Source organism: Pleuronectes platessa, chromosome 10, assembly GCF_947347685.1.
Source record: "Pleuronectes platessa chromosome 10, fPlePla1.1, whole genome shotgun sequence".
NCBI lineage: Eukaryota > Metazoa > Chordata > Actinopteri > Pleuronectiformes > Pleuronectidae > Pleuronectes > Pleuronectes platessa.
In genome coordinates, this window is record NC_070635.1 from 3035512 (window position 1) to 3061277 (window position 25766).

The 25766-nt window shown below is 43.8% G+C and overlaps 1 protein-coding gene across 1 annotated transcript in view; it reads left to right on the plus strand.

Annotated features, from left to right (window-relative positions):
- Positions 1 to 20813, plus strand: part of znf385d (zinc finger protein 385D) — a 95654-nt gene extending 74841 nt beyond the window's left edge. Inside the window, exons 4-8 of the mRNA XM_053432211.1 lie at positions 645 to 813; positions 13895 to 14245; positions 14555 to 14736; positions 17931 to 18032; positions 20571 to 20813. Coding sequence (XP_053288186.1) covers positions 645 to 813; positions 13895 to 14245; positions 14555 to 14736; positions 17931 to 18032; positions 20571 to 20813 — 1047 coding nt within the window. The remainder of the gene's footprint in view (positions 1 to 644; positions 814 to 13894; positions 14246 to 14554; positions 14737 to 17930; positions 18033 to 20570) is intronic.
- The last annotated feature ends 4953 nt before the right edge of the window (positions 20814 to 25766 follow it).

Genomic DNA, 25766 nt, shown 5'->3' on the forward strand with positions numbered 1-25766 from the left:
CCCCCCCCCCCCCCCCCCCTCCCTCCACGATACCCTCGTTCTTGCCACAGGCGATGCATGCAGGGGAGAGTGCGGAGGTAAACAAGGACAGCTCAAAGTCTTTGCATATGTCCCACTTCTGTGTGCACGGATGAATCTGCTTTTCTGAAGGTGAATCTTGGTGGAAGGACGTGTTCCGACTTCCAACCGGGGCGGCAACACCGTAAATTAAAACATGCGCAGGTCACACACGTCTCCAAATTAAACAAAGAGCCAAGTTCTCTTATATAATTTGATATCTCAACAGTTGTTCAGGTGCCAGAAGCAAGAAAAACAAGTTTAGAGCAATTATTTTAAATTAAAACAATATAAATACACAGCCTTTTGGAAAACTTTTTTAAAATATCTGTTTTCTTGCCTTAAAAAACAAGGCATTTCAATTAACTTGTAAGAAACAATGTTACCTGGGTACACGATTCAATCTAGGAGAGATTTTCTTTCCCAAATCCAATTTTGTGCTGGACTGTGAAACGTCAACTGGCTCCTTGCTTATTATATATATTCTGCTTCATTGACTCTGACTGTTTTCATAGTTCACCTCATCCTGTCGCTGTGCTCGTTCTCTTCCAGCCTCAAACTCATGCCGCTCTCTGTCCTCCTCACAGAGCCAGGCCCTGGCCCACTACAAGGGGACCAAACACGCCAAGAAGCTAAAAGCCCTGGATTCTCCGAAGACCAAGCTCAAAGGCTCCCTGGTCCTGAAGGACACCACCATGCAGGAGCTGGTCCAGGGCATCACCACCTCGCAGGTCTCCAGCATCACCGACAGCAAAGGTTTGTGTTTCCCCCCCCGGAACATTCCTGAACCGGCTCGGTTGTGTCTTACCTGTTCAGAGTGAGTCACACGACACACATCCAGTGCCGGAGCTGGATGATCTCACCTCCTGGCCAGTGGCTGCTGCTGCTGCTGCTGCTGACTCACTCTCATATATCACAGCTGTAGAGACGTGTCTCCCAGGTCAGTGGGACGCAGGAGGGACGAGCTGCAGAGAGCTCACACGTGTCCTGGAGACTCCGATGGAAACTCAGCTCCCTCACTCTGGACGTGGTGACCCTCCTGCTTCGTGGTTTCTGTTTTTCTTTTGCTTTGCTTGGATTGAGAAAAGCTGAGAAAAGGCTCAGGTTTAATTTCTGAGTGCGACACCACAAAATGTCTTTTGAGGGGAGGCCGTGCAGCATGTGTGTGATTCATTGCGTTGACGTTACAAAGACACACACACACACACACACACAGAGCTCTTGAAAAGCGATCAGTGCGGTGAGGCCAGGTGGAGGCCCGGGACGTCTGAGTCCTCCCTGCACCTCCCAGTGCTTCAGACGGATTTGGATGAAACGCTGTGCGGCCGCATTTCGTTTTTTCAGGCAAATTGAATTCTGCAGCTCGCTGGCAGTTTGCCAAACACATTGCAACTTATATAACCGAGCCCCATTCCTCCAATACTTAATACATGTCTGTGCAATACACTGCTTTTTTTTTTAAATTACAATTATTTGTGTTTGCCATGAAGCTCCTCGCTCGTTATGTGGCAGCCAGGTGGTCGATCAAACCCCGGTTATCTCTGAACCAGGAGGCGTCTGCAGGAGGAGATTCTCCATCTCACCGGAGGAGCTGCTGCTTAAAGACGCCTTGAAAGAAACAGAACAACATCTAGATGCATCCTCCAGCAGCTGCCGGGAACCAGATGCAGATCATTTTTTAAATGATTTAATCTGCTGTGTTGCATTCTGCTTCTGCAGGAGGATAACGTCCCCCCCTCCCCCCCCCCCCCCCGTCCCCCCCCTCCCGCCCAGTCTCCTCCACTGATATATTCAAGGAGCTGCTGGTTATTATGTCATGAAATTGGCCCAATGGAAATCTTCCCCTTCAACTGTAACAATATAAGTTTTTTTACTTAAAGGAATTGGAAACACATTGAGCCGTGGAGCTCTGGGACTGATTCTTACCTCCGTGTCTTCTTCCAACGTTCCACAAGTGTTTAAATCAGGAGCAGATTTCTGGAGCCGCTCGTGGACCATGACCCACTTTGCAGCGTCCGACCTCGAAGCACATGAAGTTTGCTCGAGGTGAAAACGCAGCAGTTTCACGGTCGAGACGCCCGGCCGGGTTTTTATATCACATCTCACAGGGAACGTCACGGTTTGGTGCTTTTAGCTCATAAATAGAACAAATGATGATAATGTTCTTCCACGTTTCTTCTCGAGCTGTGATACAAACACCAGACTGTGAAACGTAAGTGGAACAAGTTGCACTGAGTGAATCTACGCTGCAGTTTGTCCACATCCACCTCCAGAGAGCGTCCAGCTCTCTGAAGGTGATGTCATGTGAGCTCAGGCTGCCATGTTGGACGGCTCCAGGTCTCAGGGAAGTTGTGAAATCTTAGATGTAGTTAAACCCTCAGTAGATCCATGACCTGGATTCTGCAGAGGAAACATATTATTTTAGGGGGTTTGCATGGAAAGAAGGACAAAGCTCAAAGTATCAGGTAGATATTTGTTCTGTTAATGGGTCGATGGGACAATAAAAATACTATTAACTGATTTTTATAGTTGGAAAAACAGTTTATTTCAAAAAGCGTCAGATATCTGAGGTTGTTTCACTTCCTGCTCTTCTGCTGCTTCATCGGCTCAAACACGATATCCACTGTTTCCCTTCTATCTCTTTATTAAACAATGGAGAATCTTTTTAGAATATTATATATGAGACCAAATTACTGCAAGACCAAAAAGATGAGGTACTGTAATAAATGTCAGCTTTCTAATTAATATAGAAACACAACATTTGTAATATGTACATATCCTCTTCGAATAAGGAGAAATGGATAGAAACAATAATTGCTTCAAATTCGGGTCATGGCTATGAATTGTTGTTTTGCCTGCTGCCTTTCAAAATAAGAGTTTATCGGATTGTTTAATTTCAGCAGCTGTAATGTAACACTGGTCATTGTAACGTGTTCTATTCTGTCAGAGCAGAGGTGGTTTGGAATGTGACCGACTGCAACAGCCAGTCACGTTAGAGGCTCTGCTTTGTTTCATGAAACGTCGAGATGAAATGTTCCTCTGTGAAATTAAACATAAACATAAACAGTGGAATATAAAAAAAAGTGACATTTTGAAATAAATAAAAAATGGCAGAAATGACATAAAATTCTGCTGAGAAAAGAACCAGGAAGAAAGAAACAGACCTGAGTTAAACTATTTTGGATTATATCACATTTTCATAGTTTGGTTAGATTTTTTCTTTACATTATAAAGTAGCAGATTCATAAAGTCTTAATAGGACCGACAGATATTGAGATATTCATAATGAGCTCGCAGCTTTTCTCACATTATTATTTAATTATTATTATTATTTAATTATTAGTTTCTATTAAACTCTCCTACTGTTCGTGTGCAAGTTTCTAATTAAAGTGTTGATGACAAATCCACACACAAAAATAACTAATTCCCAAGTTAACCTAAAGTTAATATGAAGCTTCAGCCGACGGATTTAATTGATTTAACTGTGTGTTTTTTCAAAGTCTTCCCCCAGAGCTACAGTGGAGATTTAATTTGTCTTTGTAAAATAAATTAAAAGATGAAAACTGGATTTTTCAAACTGACACTCATTTTTACTTTTAATAAAGTTTAACCTTTAATTTCCATATATAGGCCTGAATTAACAGAAGGATGATCACAGCAAGGAAAGTGCTGCTGGATATATTCTGCTGTTAAAAAGCAGTTTGACCGTTACACACGTGATTCTAAAGCAAAAATATGACAAGTGAAGAATGAATATCGAGTATAAGAGGACATTCATCTCCCTAAATAATAAATTATACTGTCAGACATTGAGGGATGAAGAGGATTTTCATTCATCCAATCTTAAAGCTACACTCAGATTAATATGGCTCCGTTTTAAAGTGCAGCTTTCTAAAATGGAAAAGCAGCGTTTCAACCCCGTCCATACTAACACCCGGTGTAAACAGGAAGTGGCTGTTCAATAACAGGAAATAGAACAAACGAGGAAGAGCGATATTGAAAAGTAAGAGCAAGTGACGAGTAATGAGGCTGAGGTCACTCCCACAGAGTTTTCAAACTAAAACGGTTCCAACAATGTTTCCAAACTTCTCCCTTTTAGATGCTCGTTGCAACAGTAAAGCATTTAAAAACAATAACCTATTAATGTGGATGTCAGGAAACAGGTGAGAAGTGGGTGTGAGGGGTTCCAGAGGGGCGTCGGCCTCCACACGGCTTGAACTCCATCATCTGAAGCTCAATGTGCTTCGTTCCTCCTCGTGCAACAGGAGGTGGGATCCAGACGCTGACCTCCTCCCACTGGAGCGGCCCTGAGATCCACATCTTTTAAAACCAATCTCCACGAGGCTCAGCCGCGGGGAAACATGTAAACACTTTGAACACGAGCACAAAACTTAAACAACAAGCTGTCACAACAAGAACACACGAGTAGCTATTAATCATGTTCAGCGCCGTTAAAGAAAAAAAGAAGAAGAAGCCAGGAGCAGATTTTTTACAGCATCTCGCTCTGGTATCTGCGGCGCGTGGGGGCGGCTGTTTGTCACAAGTGGCACCGAGTAATGAATATTAATGCACTCGGATGTCAGAGGAATTAATTGTCGAGGCGGGTAAACGCTGCATTATCTGCAGAGGCTGAAGTGTTTGACGGTTTATCAGCGGCGACAAACCTGATTTCTAATGAAAAGTCGAGTTCGGGGGGGGGAAGAGTAATGGCCGTGGAACAACAGGGAGGCTGCAGCTCTTTCAATGGGGACAGGGTTTGTGCTCTGAAATTACCGGAGAAAAACAGATTTTGCTCGTGAAATAATTTTACTTCCGAAGCACAACACACCCGAGCTGGGAACAATAACACATGATTTCTTGTTTTGTGTTTCAGAAACGCACCTGATTGTGTCACTCGAGTGCTGTTTCCTAATGATAGGTCCACAGTCGGGTGATTACTTCTATTCAAACATGGAGTAGTTTGTTTGTTTTGTGGGACTGGACTGTGAAGTATTTTATGCGGGAATAACTTAAGCGCCGAGGCTGTGAAATGTGTATAATAATTTATACATTTATGTTTTTCTTATGCCTGTTTTACTAGATTCATGTTTTTTAAAAAGGTGAATATATTCATGTTATAGCTCGTTTGGAATCCTGAGATCTCGTCTGAATTGTCCGGGACATTATTTAGTGGAGTTTTAGTTTTGTGTTTGTTTGTTTCTTCTCTTAACTTATTGTTCTAAGAAAAATATAGTAATGTGTGAATGAACCATGGACCTTGTGTATTATATCGTAGTGTGGAGCCAAGGTCCTGCTGATACGCTCGACCAATCAGAAGTCAGTCTCAGCTGCCAATCATGACGTTGCACCATGTTTCTTTTATAGCATCTTATAATTAATTAAAATCAGATTTATTTAATTCGACAATAGCACTTGAACAAACATCTGTATACGATAAAATGACAGAAAATATCTTTGAAAACTATTTAATGTGTATTTTGACTTTTTAATTGGGTTTATTTCTCTTCTACTAATATGGAGGTGACAAGGTTTATGACCTGTACCTCATCCAGCCAGCAGGGGGCGATCAAGATGATTTGGCTTCACTTTTGGTTAGCTTTCAAGTCGTCCATCTTTATTTACAATCTATGATTTAAACAAAAGCAAAAACGACTTGAACACAGGAGGTAAAACAAAACTGTGCAGATTAAATCAAGGAACAGACAAAGGACCTGACCAATCACGTTTAGTCCTGCTAACATCGATAATCTCTCAGGAACAAAACGAACCAATCAGCATCACTCTTCAGATGAAACGGCCGAGCTACGAACGATTAAACTTCTAATCATGAAAACCAGTGGTGAACAGATTGTTACAATCAGAACCAGTCACCCACATGAGACAACAATAAATTCAGTGATGCTATGAAACTATAATCATCAGATATTAATATGAATCTAAATCAGTTTGTAGGTAAAAGTTCAGTCTAGTAACGTTTACACTAAAATCGAATGAAGAAAATCATGTGAATTTCCTACTTGTAGCCATAATATGACTTTATTTTTGCTATATTTCGGAAGATGACATAAATAAATGACAGACTAAGGTGAAACATTAAAATAAAACTCCAAAGAATTATCTTTACCATGACTGAGCTTTGAGGGTTGTTTGGAATTATAAACAGTTTATTTTTTAAAAGAGCAAAGAATAAAAAAACAAACAGGCAGAAACGCAGATAAAAATCCCCGAGAGTTATTTCTTTTAACGAAACTAATTAATTTGACACTCGTCTCGCGGGTTTTAAGAAACCGACTTCATTAAATTCACTGAACTTGACAAAACAAGTTCCTGTTTGTTTTTCAGTGTTCTTCATTTCCCAGTTTGAAGGGTGCGTCCTTCAGGTGACACAAAGTCCTCACAGACGAGGGGGGGGGGGGGGGGGGGGTCTCTGGAGGGTTTTCACTCTCAAGCAGTGCATGCTGGGAAGATGCTTAATATGTAAATTACGTTTCTTTTTAAAAAAGGATCAAAGTTGATGCAGCAGAACCAGAGATATCATCGCATCTATTCCACCGTTAGCTTGTAATTCTTGACACACAATCTCAATCTCTGCAGCAACAAAAGTCGTTTTATTCACACGCACAACTTGCCAGGACCCATAGAATATTTCACATTGAGTCCACAGCACATGTCTTAAAGCAGCTCTGGTGGAATTCCCCTTTAATTCAATGAGTCAAATGAATTCATTCCCAATTAACTGACTTGATGAATGGAAAGAAATGTCTAAACGTGTGGAAAACACCAATTCCAATGATCAAAGGTCAAACAGTGCAGTATTTACATAAAGATTACCAGATGTTATTCTATGAGAAACATAAGTTCCACTCATTTTTTGGTGTATTTCCTGAGGAAAGTTTAAAAACAAACTTCTTGGATGAAAACACTATAAAAACAAACAGAACATTTTTTGTTATCAAGCGCGATGGAGAAAACCAACATGGAGGGAGAGTGGTCGTTTAGATTTCATGGAGCATCTGCTCACAGTGATTTCGGGGCTGATTTGCCGAAAGAATAAAAAGCACGGAGCTGGAAAATAAAAGCCCGAGCCGGCGTGTAATCACAGGGTGGACTTCACAAACTGCACCGAGCTCCCAGTGATCCCAGTGTCTTCTCACTCCCTCCCTCGCTGGACCCGTGTGCTCTGAGACGGATGAACAGCTGGACGTGGCCAGATAGTAGAGATTAGCAGGATGACTCAGCGGCTGCCTGTCAACCTCAAGTGTACGTGTGTGTCTGTGTGTGTGTGTGGGTGTGTGTGTGTCCTTACAGCAGCGTCAGGGAGAGTAGAGGTAGAGAGAGAGATAGAGAGAGAGAGAGAGAGAGAGAGAGAGAGAAATGCCCACAGCACAGGCCGCCATCTCTCAGTTCCAGTCCAGCGCCTGAGGAAATGTAGCCTGATATTAGCCATTAAAGAGCAGATTGTCAGGGGAGCCATGCCAGCTCTGACAGGCAGCTGTACAATGGAGCCCGGCTGCAGGCGGCCATGAGGCTCGCTCTGGCTCTTTTTCTCCTCCACTCGCCCCCCCCTCCCTTCCCCCCCTCCCCCGAACGCCACCCTTCACCCAACTGCGTGCCTTCGTCTCCGGTGGGTCGGAAACAGACGGGAGAGGCAGCAGCCGACCTGATGAGGATGTGATTAGATTGGTTCTGTACCTGAGCCCCTCGCTGCAAATGTTCTCATTTCGGGGGGGATTTGGTGGTGGTGGTGGTTGTGGTGGTGGGGGGGGGGGTGACGCATTTACCGCCGAAACTTCCCTCAACAGAAATTAGGTGCGGATCATTTGCTGTCGGAGGAAATTGGAGAAAGATAAATCCGTGTGAATTCAAATCAATGACTCCCGGTGCTATTAAATATCTCAGATAAGGTTTTTTTCCCCTTTCGACAGAAGAAGAAAAAAAAAGAGTGCAAGCGCCGATGCACGCTTATTTGTGAATGCAAATTTTTTCTCACCTTATCAATCTTTCACTCGAGGAATATTCAACCGTGACTCTTTTCTCATTTACTCACTTTGAATGCTGACAAGAGGGAGGTAGAAAAAAAATTGAAAAATCACGGACGTCAAATGAGATCTGACGGCGCTCAAGAGCCCTGAGGGAGTTCTGTCCTTAAGGTTGTGACAGCAGATAATAAGGCCCAATCATTTTAATTAAAACACTTAATCCAGCTTCGGTGAAAAAAAGGTGATCAGATCTCCAGGGAACCTCGTGATTGGCTGAGTTGGTGGACGGGTCTCAGAGGGGCGGGGCCTCTATCGCCACCTCGAATCTCGGGGGGGGAGGCTGACGTACAAACGGAGGGGAAGAGTAGAAGCACCGGAGGGTCACAGCTCCAGTCCTGATCAACCTCTCTCTCTCTCTCTCTCTCTCTCTCTCCCTCTCTCTCTCTCCGTTCTGTTCGTCCTTGTTGTCTTCACCACTCCCCCCCCCCCCTCCATGTCTCTCTTTAATTGTGTTTCGTACTCGTTTACTCTCTTTTAATGTTATCTCTCTTCCTCTCTCACCTTCTGGCGTCCCTCGTTCTTTCTTTCTTTCTCCTCGACTCACAAACCCCTTTGTTTTTCCCACGGTTGCTTTTTGGCTCAAACTTTGTGGAACTTTTCCAGTTTCACTTTCATTTAACTTCTCATTTTCTTCCAAATCTGCCCTTGTTCGTGTTTATAATCTTTTTTCCTTTAACCTGACCTCTCTCTCTCTCTCTTTGTCTCCCTCCTCCTGCTTGGCTGTTGGGCCTCGCTCGCCCATACCAACTTTAGATTGATCGCAGTCATTACCTCCATTAATGAGAGGGGATTGAGTTCTTAACTGGGCCTTGCAGAGTCAGTTAGGTCACACTGACTGAGGGTATGGATTTACTGGAGGCTTCCCAGAGTGCACGGCTTCCTCCACCGGCCAAAGTACACTTTAATCACCTGCCCTTCCACCAGCGAGTGGCTGTTCAATGACACCGTGGTAGATGTGTCCACGTCAACACAAGGGCAAACACACAACTGACTCAACACAGGCCTCGGCGACAAGGCTCTTCAAAGAGCAGATAGACACTGAGGCTTTCTCCTCCATGTTGATTATTACTCATTTACATCACACTTACAAACATGATACGACTGTAACGTCCTCACCGAGTAGAAGAGAACGTTACTGTGGTGCAGTGGTTTGCCCTGTCACCTGAGAAAAGGTTGTTGGTTCGAACTCCCAGGCTCATCCCACAGTCCATGCAGGACATACAGATTCACTTCCTTTTCAAAAACCCACAAAGACTTTTGTCACAATCTGCCTTCACTCCAGGTTCAACGGAGTCTGTAATAGAAGGGTATGTGTTAATATCTCCTTTATTTTTGTGTACTTGTTGTTTTTCACTAACAGGCAACAGCGATTTATGTCTTTAATTCATGCAAGAAGAAACTCTGTTAAGATTCAGAGGTGAGGTTTGTTTCCAGTGACGTCCAACATGACTCACTACAGGAATAAAAATGGAAATGAGTCAGATGCTTTTGTTTTCGCTTGTTCACCCACAAAACAAACGGAGTCGATGTCAGATGAAGACTGTGAAATCCAGTTTAAAGCCCCGGGCGGGGGTGGGGGGGGGGGGGAACAGGCAGTTCCTTGAGCTCTGAGTGTGGCGAGGAGACAAAGCACCGGTTCCCAGGTGAGGAGTAAAAAGTTTATGCTCAACATTAGATTTGTTGGACGCTTTATGTTTCTTCTTTTTGGAACTGAGCCGGTCTTTCCTCCTCACAGTGTGGTCCAAGTTGTGCTGATGAACAAATCACGGAGCCGACTCTGTTCTGAAATCACAAAGATGAAATTGATATCGATCTGCAAACTTCACATCCGACACAAATACGTCAATTTTCTGAGTGTTGTGTGTTTTCTCTCCTCGACTGATGTTACACAACTGTGTTAGAAGCTGAAAGGGAGATCTCTGCTGTAACGGCTGCTCTGAACAATGGGTCAACTCGGAGTTGATCTTCGCCAGAGAGGAAAAATCTCTGGAGGGAAATTGGTGCAGACTCAAGTTTCGCAGCTCGTAATGAAGGCACCACAGAAAACCTGAACAGAAGCCGCGAGTGGAAGTGCAGCTGAGAAGAGTTAGCACCAGAAAACGAATCCCTAACAAAGACCAGGCCACGTCTGATTATCACGGCAGAACCGTTCTGGAAGCACGAGCCAAACGCAGCTCACGGGGAAAAAGGAAACGCTGGCTCCCAGCGACACCGAACCTTCACTCCTCTGGCCCCACACTCAGTCTGGTGGTGGAGCCGCTGAGGAGCTGCCCAGGGAAGCAGGTGTGATGGCAGCCTGCTGGACGCCGGCGAGATCCAGGGAGTAAATCGTTGGGATTTCAGGTTGTTGTGATGCCTGGCACAGCCGAGCGGACCGGGAGGAGGTGGTGGTTAATTGCTGGGAGGGGGGGGGGGGGGGGCGGAGAGGTCGCTGCCATTATTCATCAGGAGCGACAAGGTCAGCGGCATCATAAATAGTTCACAGATTAATTATCGTTAGTCCGGTGACGACCTGGGCTCTAATGGGACATTTCAAGTTAGGAAACTGCCAACAGGAAATGTTTACTCCTAAAGTGGGAGTCAAGTCCTCTTTATTGTTTTCAGATTACTGAGCTCCTGTTATACAAACATTACAAGCTTTAAATAAACGCTCCATTCAGGATAATGAGGAGAACAACTCAGAATAACGACCTGTTCTCTCCAGAAGTTCTTCTTTGGTTCAGTCTGATCCTCGTGCTTTAGGTGTGAAAGTGTCGTGAGGAGATGAGGAGACGAGGAGACGGGGAGACGAGGAGACGAGGAGCTCAAGCTGCTGCTCTGCAGTGAAAGGAGGTGTCACCGGTGACAGTAATCGATGGGCGCCCTTGCTTAAGGTCACCTGGTCGTGTGATGGACGGATCCTGTCAGCGACGGATAGTAAATAGTGTTAAAGAGCTGCCGCAGCTGCTCCGTGTGGTTTCACCGACCTCAGCCGTGATGAACGATCCTGTAACCATCGCAGCTGAGATGGTTCTGCTTTGATTTGGTTGGTTTGTGTGATGATTAGCAGGATTGTACAAAAACTACAGGATGGAGATGGATGAAACGTTTGAGGGATGCAGGTTCAGGAAAGAAAACATTATTTTATATTTTTCTCTGGGTGTTTTCTCAACCTTGATTCCTCAGAGTAATTTACAGATCCTGATGAAAAGAAATCTGACTTTTCGGGGACTGATTTTTATTATTTTTGTGTAATGTGGTGCTAATCCAAATTAAATGAATCCAATCTGGGTATAGTGAATTAAAATGTTGTAGAAGACTGAGTTGAAAATACCAAGGACTCATTTATGTTGCATCAAAATCATCTTGCAACTTTAGTCTTGAATTTGGAGATGCTTTCCTCTTTGTGTTTTATAAAACATTATCTCAGCCGCTCTCTCACGTTCCAGCACCTCAGGGTTCTGTTGTCTGGTGATGAGATGGACGCTGCACCGAACCACTGCTGTGAAGAGGAGGCAGGAGTTTATGGCAAAGATTCAATTTAATATTCCATCTCTCGCTAAAGGTCAGAAAATGGATTATAGTTTTTTTTAGCAAAATGGGAAACTTGAGGCTAAATTGTCAAAGTAACTGATTATTATGATGCTGCATTCAGGTAATCTGAGGGAAGTGTTTACAAGCTTGACATTTTAACTTGAGTCAGATTTCTGTATTGTAAATATCTGCCATCACAGAGTATCTTCTAACCCAGATTAGGGATTAGATGTGTGGCCAGGGGATAGGATCCTGCAGGTGGACATGTTGTGAGCTTGAGACAGAGGAAGCCCATCCAGGTTACTTAGATGTTATCAGACATTAACCACCACAATCTACAGCATTCTTGGAAAAACGGTGTATATACACATTCATAAATCCATATTTGCATAACGTGGCTCTACACCTTTCACTTGTATGTGAAACTGTTCATGTCTAATCCGTGATGACCTCTCTTGACCTCTGTGTCTCTAAGAGAAGGAACCTTCAGCTCTTTATCAGTCCTTCACAGCGTCAGAGAGCACATCTGCCCTGATGTGCAGCTCCTCCATCACTTCTTATCAACACAAGTCCCCAGACCAACCTCGGCTGCTTCGGCTCCTGATGATGATAGAAGGTTCTGTGATGCTGATAAGCGTCGGGCTTCGTTAACCTCGCTCTGACCTATGGCTTGAGTTCGGTGTCTTATTGAGTGAGATGGGTTCTCTAGGTCAGACTGTACATGAGAGAGAGAGAACGCTAGAGGAAAGAAATAAGAGTTAAAAATGAACGTTTTCTGGTGTTGTTGAGGAGAAGCTGACGGGACCTGGACGAGCTGGAGAAGAAGCAACAGACGCTGATTTAATTTGATTTAACCTAAAAATAGCAGCTTCAGAATGATTTTGATGGTTTTCTGAATTCGGGAGTCTACATCGACTGTCTCTCATTTAAACTTCCATCAAATACTGGAGAAATGTCTTATATTTGCTTAATATTGTTGGAGGAGGCTTCACCCGCCTGCACTTCACTGTGTTCTTTGTACATGTATCTTTCCCTCGGTCCCTTTCCACTTCTTTAAAGATGCGTTGGAACAAGCAGGAAGTTCATTAAAGTTCGAGTCTTTCAACTGCGAGATGAGAGAATGAGAGTAAATGTGCCAAGAGCCCATTTCAAAGGTTAATGGATCTGATGCCTCTCAGCCACTGGAATCCTCAAAGAAAACCACAGAGTGAAGCACTTACCTGCTCTCAAGCATTTAGCGCCCACTCTCATCAGCGCGTTAGAACAATAAGCTTCTATTTCCCAACTTCAGTTTGAGTTTAAAACCAAACTTCCCCTCCAGCTCCCTCTGGTTCTCTGATTCTCTGATTCTCTGATTCTCTTCTTCCACCACAGGTCACAACAGACCTCTGATGTGTTTTTTAACCTTTGGTGGAATCGAACCCCCGACACGATGCCACTTCGAGCACTTCTCGCGGCGCCGCACTGCCGACACCTCCCCTGGGATAAATAAGGACCGTATATAATGGGCCTCACAAAAATAGCATGACATAATTCACTATTGATTTGCTCTCCCGGCTGTCGGATCTTCATTCCGTGACACAGGAGCGGGGGGGAACTCGGCGGCAGCGGCATCGATCAGGTCGCGCCGGCCGAGGCCAAATTTCATTTTGGTAAATGTGGCAGCGGTCGTCTGTAGTCCAATCACAGACACGTTGTTTTATGGGTCACATGTATCCACTGAAAAACATCACAGACGGCTCTTTCAGAAAACAGCACGCTAATGTGGTCTCACTCTGGATTAGAGCCGGCACCGGGTTTATTCATACTTTCTACCCAGCTAGACACACAAATCTGTAGTTTTGTGACATAGTTAGAGTCTGAGTAATTTATTAATGACCACACAACCAGGTGGGTGGAGCTTGTGTTCGGTAAAACATGATAAACCTTGAATCAACATAAAGAAATGACAACAACAGCGTTGACACTACACAATATACAGATAAGACAAAACCACAGTGATATTTTTATACAAAGTATATTTTCACTTAAATTTGTTTACCCTTATTCTCTTTTTTTTCTACATTTATCTTTATCTAAAGTCTTTTATGGAGTCAAAATATCATTCTCCAAAAAAAAAGATTTCCTTCTCTATGTCAATAATCTATTAAAATTGATAAAATCCAAACAGGTTTAAAAACCTGAGGTCCATACAAAGTCAAAGTCAAAAAGAAATGAAGTCACTCTGCTAGTCCAGCCTCTTGTTGACAGGTGTTGGATGAAGCCACATGCATTTCTCTCTACAGATATCGTCCCTGATGCCGTGGCCCTCCCGCTCTCCCCCGTGCTCAGAACAGCACAGCTCATGGCGACCCCTATGATGCTGCCGCCGGCCCCCCCGCCCGTGGCCCTGCCGATAGTCCCGATCAGAGCAGCAGCAGCATCAGCCCCGGAGTCTACCTCATCCGCCGGAGGGGACGAGCAGCAGCTGGACCTCAACTCGCCCTCAGAACCGGACCTGGAGCCCGAGGCCGAACCCGAACCCGAGGCGGAGGCGGATCCGGAGTCGGAGCAGGAGAAGGCTCAACGTCTGCTCTACTGCTCGCTGTGCAAAGTGGCCGTCAACTCGGCGTCACAGCTGGAGGCGCACAACAGCGGTGAGTAAGCAGATGAAAACCTGTGGAGCTGACTGGGCTTTAACTGGCTCAACAATACACCAGTATGGGTCACTGGTTCCATCCTAGAGGCTCTATCTATCGTCATCTTTCCCTGGATGAATTATTTTAAGCCTTTTAAGCCTTTAATAATATAATGTTTGTTTTCCCTGATGTGTCATCATTGGTTTTACTGTTCTGAGTCAAAAGTCAAGAATCTAGGACACGACAGAATTCTGATTCATCTTGATCGGAATAATTTTCCTGCCCAGAAAGGAACCTGACCTCTGACCTCTGACCTCTGACCTTCAGGTACGAAGCACAAGACCATGCTGGAGGCCCGGAGCGGCGTGGGCTCCATCAAGTCCTTCCCCCGACCGGGGGTCAAGAGCAAAGTGGCCACGGTGACCAAGTCAGCCACGGGTCTGCAGAACAAGACGTTTCACTGTGAGACGTGTGACGTGCACGTGAACTCAGAGACTCAGCTCAAACAGGTGAGAGCACTGATGCACAGATCTAATGAAAAGTGGAATTATTATATTGATTAAAAACTATGGATATTTCCATTTTGCATTAATTGAAGTGTGTTAATTGTGTGATGAATTACTTGCAGGTTTAATCAGCTGTAATCAGCTATAAGCTTTTTATTCAGCTGTTACTCTGCAGATTGTTTTTTATTGTATCCAGGTCACCGGTTTTTTAAAATGAGATCTTTTCTAAGAAGGATTTGAAATATGATTTTGAAAAGTGGTAGAAGACTGAAGATAAAGCAAACAGCTCTCGAACCATGAGGAAGAAAAAAGAGAAATAAAAGAAGCAGCTTTGTTTGTGTTTTGCAGCTTTTGTGAAAGTCTAAAAATCAAAAGACACCAAAACACTAAACCATGTTGAGTGATAACGGCTATTATCTATGATTGGACCTGTGAAGATGGACGATGTGGTGGGTTTCTAACACGAAGCATTGGACTCTACTTTTCTTTTTTAACAACCCACTTATTGTATTGAAGTGCTAGACTTTACTTTTCTCGCTGGATAAAGATATACGTGTATATTTTGGGGGGGAGATAAAAAGATGTGCCGCTGCCTCAGCATCACGTCTTCCTCGTGCACTGTTGTGAGAAAACTCAAAAGGAAATCTGGTTAAGTAGAGGAAACAAGAGGCCAGAAAATCAGATTCCTCCAGTAAAAACACGGCTAACTGCCTTTCTCCTTCATCTGTCCTCAAATAAGGAAAACAATTTGTAGTTTACATGATGTTGAGGAAATCCGGTTAGCGTGGAGAGCTCGGAGCCATCGGACGTCTCTGAGATGTTTTGTGAGGGATGTGAATCTTCCCTCGATGCTTTGGGGCACGTCGCAAAAATCTCCTTCTCCTGTAGCTTTGTATAGCTTGTAGATTTCTCCCTGGAAATACACACAAACACACACACACACACACACACACACACACACACACACACACACACACACACACACACACACACACACACACACACACACACACACACACACACACACACACACACACACACACACACACACACACACACACACACACACACACACACACACACACACACACACACACACACACACACTCGGGCCTTATGTGAATTTGTCATGCATAGACTTTCAATGAGTTCTTCTGAAAAGCAGCGACAACATTCCCCATTGCAGCTCGAAAACCAGAGGAAAAGTGTTATTGTTATTTTCACTGTAAGAACATGTGAAGATAAACGCCTCGCCCCCCCCCCACGTGTGCTCACACTGAATTATTTATTGCTTTGAGGTTATTTTGGGACACGTCATCTCGGATTATTTCACTTGTTTATCTTCATCTTCCACTTGTGTCTCATCCTTTATCATCAGAGATCATTTATTAGAATATTACATCCTCTGCCTCCGCTCTCAGCACGACACTCTGCATCTCACACAGGAACCTTAATGTATTGTTTGTTTCTGCGCTGCAGCAGTGATATCACTGCACACATCATCTCCACGGGGGGGGGGGGGGGGGGGGGTCAGTCAGGATGGGAACCCTCTACGCTGTGTTACTTTTCGCCCGGAGACACAAAGTGTATTTTTAGTCGGTTAGGTTCCCACACTTCAGCCAGTGATAAGTCATCTGAGCTGAACTGGGATCGAGCCCGAGGGCTGAGATAACTGGTTTCTAAATCACAGCTGATCTGTCGTGTTTTAAATCAGCAATAACTTTAATTCACTGTTCTTTTTGTTTGATGGATGTAATATCTGAGACTTCATTAAACTGGGTTTGAACATAACCTCCGTCCTGAGTGATCCAATCACCAACGTGATGGACAACAATATTAACCAGCTTATTACAAAAGTCTGAACGAGACACGGCCACGAAAAATTAATAAGTAAGTGAATTAAGACATAAGAAGTATTCTGATATGAGTCACATTATGTAGACACGTATACGTCTAAATCACAATATAACGTTTTCACGGCATTTTTTTTACATCAAAGTACGACAAGCACCAACTTCTTGAATACACATGTAAACACGATGAAAAATGAATAAAGAATAAACTCAGAATGTTACACGGTAGCAGCGTACATTAAACTATTTCAGGTCGGGGTTTTAAAACTGGTGGAAAAACATCAGTTATTATGAATAATAAAGAGAATTTTCTCTTAACAAATCATTTTAACATCAAAATCATCTCTTATTCTTAAAAAGGTAAATATTTAGAATATTGACGTCCACGTAAACTACACACACAGACACACAGTGACAACACACTGACCCAAAACAAACTCAGCTCACAGGACACATTTTAATTCCAGGTGTGAACCGATGATCTTAAAGCTTTATATTCCTGGTCCCCAGAGAGAAAACAAATAATGTCAATCGCCCCAACGGACAAAAAAAATGAAATGTGGCACAATTGTGTGTCATAATATCAGAAATATCATCAGCTCAGGCTTCAATCATCTGATTTCAGTTTGTCGATTTGAATCCATTTCACGCGATTCAAGATTCAAGATTTGTTATTATCAAATGCACAACAATAACATTAAGCAGTCGCTGGCAATGAAATGCTTGAGTCACAGGCTCTCCTCTAGCAATGCTCAAGTAATTACAACCCCAAAAAAAGTAACAAATCAAAATTTAAAATAGAAAATACAATATATATATCTAAATATATATATTTACAGATGAAGAGAGAAATAAAATAAAACAACAATAGTGCAATTTGTGCAAAACGCACAAGTAGCGTCTGCATTGTTTTTCTATGCTGCCATCGTTACACACTCATCATGAATGTGGAAAAGTATTTGTGTGTGTTCATCGGAGCGCTCGCCAGCGTCTCTCCTTCCTGCTGCTGCCCACCCTGGCAGAGCCGCCATCTTTATGTTTGTGCTGGAAACAACAGTGACAGCACCTTCCTTCAGTTTCTCTTTTTTTTTCTTCCTCTGCTTCCACTTTCCTGGCTCGTCACCGGGGCCACAGTGAAACCGACTCCCGGTCACGCCATCAACCTCAATATTCTTTGAAAAGTGAGACAAGGGAATGTGTATTTTAGGAATTTATATGTCACGGGTACAGACGGGAATGGAGATGGATTATTTTCTGTATTTTTTTTCTGTATTTGAGATTTGCCTTCAAGTGATATGAAAGTGAGCGTGACTCAGGACTGACACCTCTCCGTCTCCTTTCCAGCACATCAGCAGCCGGCGCCATAAAGACCGAGCGGCAGGTAAACCGGCCAAACCCAAATACAGCCCGTACAGCAAACCGCAGAAAGGCCTGACCAAGCAGCCGGTGAGTCACTGAACGCCTCATCTCACCTCATCCGCATCACAAGTCGCGGTGTCGCCAGAACAATCCCAGCTCTGTTAGACTCAAATGAGACGGAGGCATCCAAACATCGGAGACGCTGATTGCTTGAAATCTGAGACTGTGACACTGTCGCTCTCCAATTTCCAGCTTCTTCCTGTCTCTGTTCTAAAAGGGTGAAGAGAAAGTCCATTGTTCCCTCGTGCTGTTTGTGTGGGAGAGAACAATGCACACACACACACACACACACACACACACACACACACACACGTGCAAAAAGTTTTGATCTTAAACTCTCTTTGTTTGTCAAAAAGAAAATCCAAGCTTTAACGCCACGTGCCACATTCAATCCCTTGTGACTCCACCCGATTCAATCTCATGTCAACTTTCATTAGAGCTACCTGACTTTTATTAGAAATGGCAAAAAACCTGTGGCAGTGAGCGTCGTGATTTCAAATTCAAACTTCATGTTTTATTGACAAATGGCATAAAAAGAGTTTCAGCTGAGCCAGACGACTGGAGGGAGAATCCAGACTCAGGTCAAAAACTATTTACGTGATTGTAAAAGTCAGTTTTAACTAATTCTGACGACTTCTGCACGTGAACTGCATCAACTCAGATTAACAAGCGACCTGAGAAAGAACTGATTGGAATAAAGATACTGAAACTTTTACCAATCTTCAGCTTGATCATTTTAACCCCTTACTGCCTGAATTAATTTCCAATTACAGAAAAAAAATATTATTTGTGTTTTTGGCTGTCATACAGATGCTAAATTAAGTGGAGATTGTTGATTTCAATATAGCATTTACAGTAGATATACAATTAAGGTATGATGCAAATTAGCGACATTAGGCGTAATGGGGCATAACCTTAATTTAACTTAAATTTTCCAGTCTCTTGTATGTAGTTTGATGCTAGTTTTGATTGAAATTGAATAATAACATATGCTTCTGTACAATCATTGCTGTTCCATCATCACAGTATTTAAAATACAGCTTAATACAACTCAAAATAACTTTGCTGCACAGTCCCAAGGGGCTAGTATGTATTTTCCACATCGACCACTAGATGGCGGCAGAGTGCTTCCAGTATCTCCCTTGGTATGTGTAGTATTTGCACCATCAGGCACAATCGTCACCTCGGTGGCATTAAGGCCGGAATGGGGTTTGAGTCAAAAGGGGTTAACTTTGGTTTTGAACTTGAAAAGGTTTAAATGCTCCGATGTTCAGAAAACATCAAAAGTGAAACTGTGTCACGTGACCTTCAACCTAATCTCTAGAGGTCATTGATTTGATCCTCGTGCACTTCAGAGGAGGTAAAACAAATTAAAAGGTTTCCTGAGTTCCACTTGAGGATCTGTGAGGATTTGTGTGAAGTCTCGGGAAAAACAAAGACGAGCCCGACGGCTGCTCCTCCAGAAGCCCGTTAGCAAACAGCATCCATCACTCCCACTGTTTGCAGCGACGCAGCGCGGGGGCTACCAGTGTGGGGGGGAAATGGCTTTTTATGAAACCCATCATTGACTGAGTTAACGGAGAGGAGCTTCTCTGATGAGCGCAGAGTAAAGAATGCTTCCCATAGGCTTAGGACGCCCGAGCCGGTGATTGATAACCCGTGACCACGGCTGCCGTCCTGCTGCTGCGAGACCGGAGCTTTTCCATTACTGATACAGGAGATTAGGCCCGATAACTTCGGTGACCTCTTCACCCCATCAGGCTGCTGGTGGAGGTCGGCTGCTGCTGTTTGCCTCTCACTCTTTGTTTCTCTCCTTTGGGCCGTTTTACTTCTTCCTTCGATGAAAATGAGCCCAAACTTCACTGCTCACTGTTTCTGTGACTTGTCCTCTGCACTAGAACCAATAACCAGATGCAGGTTGTGGGTTTAAATCTGCAGGATTCTTACCTTTCCTTCCTTTTGTCATTTGATGTTTAACGTTTTTAAAATCGCCTGAAAATTAGTCTTATTTTAGGGATAAATTGAAGGATTTGAGGCATTTCAAAATAAATCTGCAGTTCAATATGACTTATTCTAGATAAACAAAAACATAATTCCTGCAAATGTCAGAATTTGTGGGGACATTCGAATTCAATAAATGAATAATTGCTTTGTATCTGAAGGCCTTTTGTGTGGGTTGGTTGTGTTTTGCAGATCACTCAATCTTATTCGACTTTCTGCTCAGATTTGCCATTTATCCTTATTTCTTATTTTATTGAAGTAAATAAAAAAGTAATAAGTAAATATTTATATTATTAATTGTAATAGTAAGAGCTACAATTAAAAGCATTTGTAGTTTTTGCACAGCTACTCGTGTCCGGACAATATTTAATGAGAATTTCGATTGAAATGATGGAGGTGTTTTTTATTTGGATCTGCACCAAATTGCAGGAATTCATCCATGAATTAGTATTTTTAGAAATCAAAATGTGGTGATTTGCCTTTTTCATCATGTGTTTCATCATCTCGTCTCTATCCCCATGTATCTGCAGATTGTATTTAATACATTTTGTCTCATTCCATCAGATCACATTGACCTTGGGGAAGGAGCATCAGTGTCAACCTCTGAGCGCCCAGATGCTCCCGGCTCACCTGGCAGCAGTGGCCGCCGCCATCAGCAACGCTTTCACCCACCGCACGAACCACGCCTCGAGCCTCGCCCCGCCCCCCTCCCTCTTCCAAACACAGCCCCTCCCTGCCGCTCTGCTCCGCCCCGCCCCCGGGCCTGTCAGGACCTCCCACCCACAAATCCTATTTGCCCCTTATTGACCCGGTGGACCCGAGCGGAGCCGCTCCACCTCCGGTCAAGGACCAAACCACGTGCTTCACCCAAACCAGGCCGGGGAGTCGTGTCGGCGCCTGGGGAACTGAACATCTTCACGCCGACCTCTGACCTCTCACCTCTCCTCGTGTGGATTAACCTGCATTCAGACGCCGAGCTGATCGACAGCGAAGCATCGGGCGCTTTGTCTCCCGACGGATTTATTTCTCTGATCCAAACGGACGACCTGGACTCGACATGCTTCCTGTGCCATCCTGCCGCCAGACCTGGACCTACATTGTCCCGCAATAATGTATAAGACGAATCCCGTGAACTATGCAGTGTCATTATTTCATGATGTGAGGCCCAGTGTGAGCTAAACGTGCGGTAGGGAAATGCTTTTCGTACAGAGACAGCGTGGCACTAAGATCGTTGCTTTAGTGGAGGGCTGCCGTCGCTCATATTTAAAAAAAGGCCGTCACTGATGGAGCGAGCGAGGCCCCTCCTCTCTTCCTGTATGCACTTTAAGCCCCTCCTCTGTTGATGTCTACATTAGATGGCTAGACTGTGTTAGGTGGTTAGAGTACGTGTCGTGTTGTGTGTTTCTGTCCTCACATTATCTGTGTGTGTGTGTGTGCGTACTTCTGCATGTGTGCTTGTCCATGTGTGTGTGTGTAGGCGTGCGTGTGTGTGTGTGTGTGTGTGCGTGTGTGTGTGTGTGTGAGCTTCCCAGCCACCATAAGCCATGCCAGTCGATATCCAGCACACATCGTCACTGATCATGTCTCAGGCCAAAGGGACCACAAAGGCTTGTGTATATTATCTGTCAGTGTGTAAAAGGTGAACAATTTCAAATAAAAAAGAGTCCTAATTTGTTAACGCTGCTGGTTGTTGTTGTGCGTCTCACACGCGTCGCCCTGGTGCAGTGGAATCTACAGTATGTGCAACATGTTCCCTTATAAGGTACCAGCAGGGTATTCAGGTCAAATACACAATACAAACAGAACCTAGAGACTTATTCTGCATATTGATGTAGATCATTTTAATCAGGTTTTCATGCTGTCCTCAGACTGCCCATTGCTGCAGCTCCTCTTTTCAGCCTCTGTCTCAAACACTTGGTTTTAGCTCCTGTCTCTTCTCTGATTGGCCAGCGGACTCAGCCAGAAGACGTGCATCATGCAAATGTGGAACATCACAACGATGCCGAAGCACCGAGGAGCTTCAGGAGCCGTGTTTTCTCTCTGGGGAGAAACTCGGATTCTACTTTTCAGCTTTACATAAACAATCCAGAAGTGCACTCAGAGCCAAGGCTGTGAAATCCTGAATCATGTGCCTCCTTTAAGATTCATGTGGTTTTTAAACATTTAGAAATACAGACTCTCTCACCTTGAACTCAAGGATGATCATATTTTTTGCAGGTTATTCAGTTTTCCAAGGTTTTGGTTATAGAACACTGAGGTTTTCACAAACACACTCACAAAAGAAAGTTTCACAAACTTCCAAGCATTTTCTTTTCCTCTACAAAATGAAATATGCTCTTAAAGGATGTCTGCTCTCCTTGTATCACAACGTGCATTTGTAATACGGAGGCTGATCTATAATCCATAATCTGATAAGACATTGATGCATCTGAGAGGAGGTGAATAAACAGAGTGAGCAGCACATCTACATCTAATGAAAACCAATGAAGAAGACATTGTTCTGCTGACAGGAACACATTTCTATAAATACACATGAGAAAGATTCTGAACACATCCAGACGCTCTAATAAAAACACAAAGTAGAGAAATGTCAACCTGTCAATTTCTTCTTCATAGGCACAAAGAAAATCCATACACACTGCACACATGCACACGCACACGTCATATCTATTAAATGTAGAGAAAAGAAAATCCATACACACTGCACACATGCACACGCACACGTCATATCTATTAAATGTAGAATAATCTTAGTGATGTCCTCATTGTGTGTAATCATCTTAATTATCGAATAGTTTTATTTACCCTAGAATGAGCCTTTTATATTAAAATACTTTGCCCATTCTAGGGTAAAGAAAACAACAATTTAGAGGAAACACACTCGTTAAATCATCAGTAGGATTATTCTATAATCAATTTCTGCCAATAGATCAATTTCCATCTGAACCTTCAAGTCTGACTCATCTTTGTTCCATCCAGGAAATAACATCTGAGCCAAAAAACAGATCCAAGCGCCTCAACTTTGACATTTTGGAGCGACACCAACTCACCACGGCACCATAACTCACAGGGTTCAATCCAAACTCAGCTGTTCTCTCTGAACGTTTCCACGAACCCAGAATCTCATTCATCCATCGCTCGTTTGTAGCACATCTCCCCCCCCCCCCCCCCTTGAACTCCCCGACACATGACAGTTGGCCGTCCGGTCACATGAGGGACTTTCCACCGAAGCTTCGAGCTCCAGAACCAACAGAGGAGGCCGCCCGAGGCCCCCGGCCGCCGCTTTGTGAGTCACAGCCCTGGCTGCTGTCGCTCTCCCAGTTAATCTCACTGGAGCGATGAGCACAAACATCTGTAAGTGGGAACGAGGAGTCGATCTGCTGCTCAGCCATCGAGAGAAAAACCTCCGTCAGCGATGAAACCGCTGTGAGCAGCCGAACGTCCGACTGACTGAGCAGTGGAGTTTAGATCACAGCAGCTAAATCTCAGGTTTCTGTTCTGGATGATTTAGAGACTGATCCTGAAATCAAGTCTCCGCTGAAGCACAATTCAAGACAAACTCCATGTATCTATTTAACAGTCTGAATAGAAGACGTGCAACTTGGGCAGCTGCTCCACATTGAAGGTCAGGAGGCTGTGTGTGAACAACGCAGCTCGTTCTCGTCTCATTTCGGTTTATTTTGCAGAACCGAGAAGAAAATCCAAACAATAAGCAGGTAAATGGTGGATTTGATTCAGAAATAAATAGACTTACAGTTCAGTTGACAGGCGGCAGGCAGATAAACCACAGATCCAATCTTCTGAGGGAGCACGACTGAAACACCAGGAAATAATCCAACATGTGAAGGAAGCAGTGAAACTGAAGCAGGAGCGTGAGGAACGATACAGAAACTCAATATAAAGTAAGAAACAGATAGGAAGTAAAGTAGGAAGCAGACACGGACAGGAAGTAAACTAAGACAGACAGGGACAGGAAGTAAACTAAGAGACAGACATTGACAGGAAGTAAAGTAGGACACAGCCACGGACAGGGACAGGAAGTAAAGTAAGAGACAGACACAGACAGGAAGTAAAGTAAGACACAGCCATGGACACAGACAGGAAGTAAACTAAGAGACAGACAGGGACAGGAAGTAAACTAAGAGACAGACAGGGACAGGAAGTAAAATAAGACACAGCCACGGACAGGGACAGGAAGTAAACTAAGAGACAGACAGGGACAGGAAGTAAACTAAGAGACAGACACGGACAGGAAGTAAAATAAGACACAGCCATGGACACAGACAGGAAGTAAACTAAGAGACAGACAGGGACAGGAAGTAAACTAAGAGACAGACACGGACAGGAAGTAAAATAAGACACAGCCACGGACAGGGACAGGAAGTAAACTAAGAGACAGACACGGACAGGAAGTAAAGTAAGAGACAGACACAGACAGGAAGTAGAGTAGGAAGCAGACACAGACAGGAAGCAAAGTAAGAGACAGACACGGACAGGGACATGAAGTAAACTAAGAGACAGACACGGACAGGAAGTAAAGTAAGACACAGCCACGGACAGGGACAGGAAGTAGAGTAGGAAACAGACACAGACAGGAAGGAAGCTTGATGGTGAATGTCACTTGTACGTTTGGTGCGGAGTAATAAAAATACTAAATCTGAACACAAGAAGATTTCGTAACAAGTTTAAACAACAAAAACATGAATCTGAAACACAACAGTTCTCTCACGAAACCACAGTAAAATTCACTAGATCCTGATTTTTCACAAATTTCACAAACAAACAAATTATTTTCCAAAAATTAAAGAAAATGTTTAAAAACACAAAATGTTGCAGCTTAGAAAGAATGTCCCCTTCAACAGGAGCCGAGTCAATTACGGTCCTGAACTATAAAAATTATTCTTCTCCTGCACGTCTGTTGACACGGATCATCACCAGTTATAATTATGTGACATTTTCAGCTCCTGTGAAAAAAAACTAATAAAAAATCTGACATTTTCTTAAGAGCGTTGATGTAGAAGAAAAGAGAAACAGGATAAAAAAGCATCAAACCTATGATGTGCCTGGTTATGGGCGAAGCGGTTCAACCCATAAAGAATAATAACCACACACGGCCTCTCAGTTATTTATGGGTGTTAACTAAGTTACAGCCGCTGCACGGAGGTTACGAGCCCACAGCGACGTTTAAGAGCAAGTTCACATCTGCTTCTTAAAACAGATACGTTTTTTTAAATGAGGGTTTCACGTATAAACACGCTGAGTGAAACGCTGAGCTGTTTTTAACAGTGCAGCTTGGAAATGAAACACAACAGTCTTTGTTATTGGATTCAATTAGGAGATGACTCCATGTGCTCTTCATTTCCGCTCATCTACTTAACAGGGGAGGTGAATTATACGCAGACTCCCCGCTTGGCTCAGATCAGCCGAGGCGTGCGTCGGCCAAATTCCCTCCATCAGATCCATCATCCTGTTCTTCTCTGTCTCAAGTAACGAGAGAGAACTTTTTCATTAGTGATATGGAGTTTGTCTGTGAGAGGAGAGAGAAACCCCCTGAAGGCCTCGGTGCTCAGGCCCTGTCAGCGTGAGACACCCCCCCCCCCACGCTGACAGGGCCCGCCGGGGATTCCTGGCAGGTCCGGGCAGCTCGCGTCCACGTCTCCGTGTCCACGTAAAGAAAAAAAAAGAAGCTTTGATTCAACATTGTGATAAATGCCTCAATTAACATTCCAGTCCATTTGAGAGCTTTGACATTTTTACCTC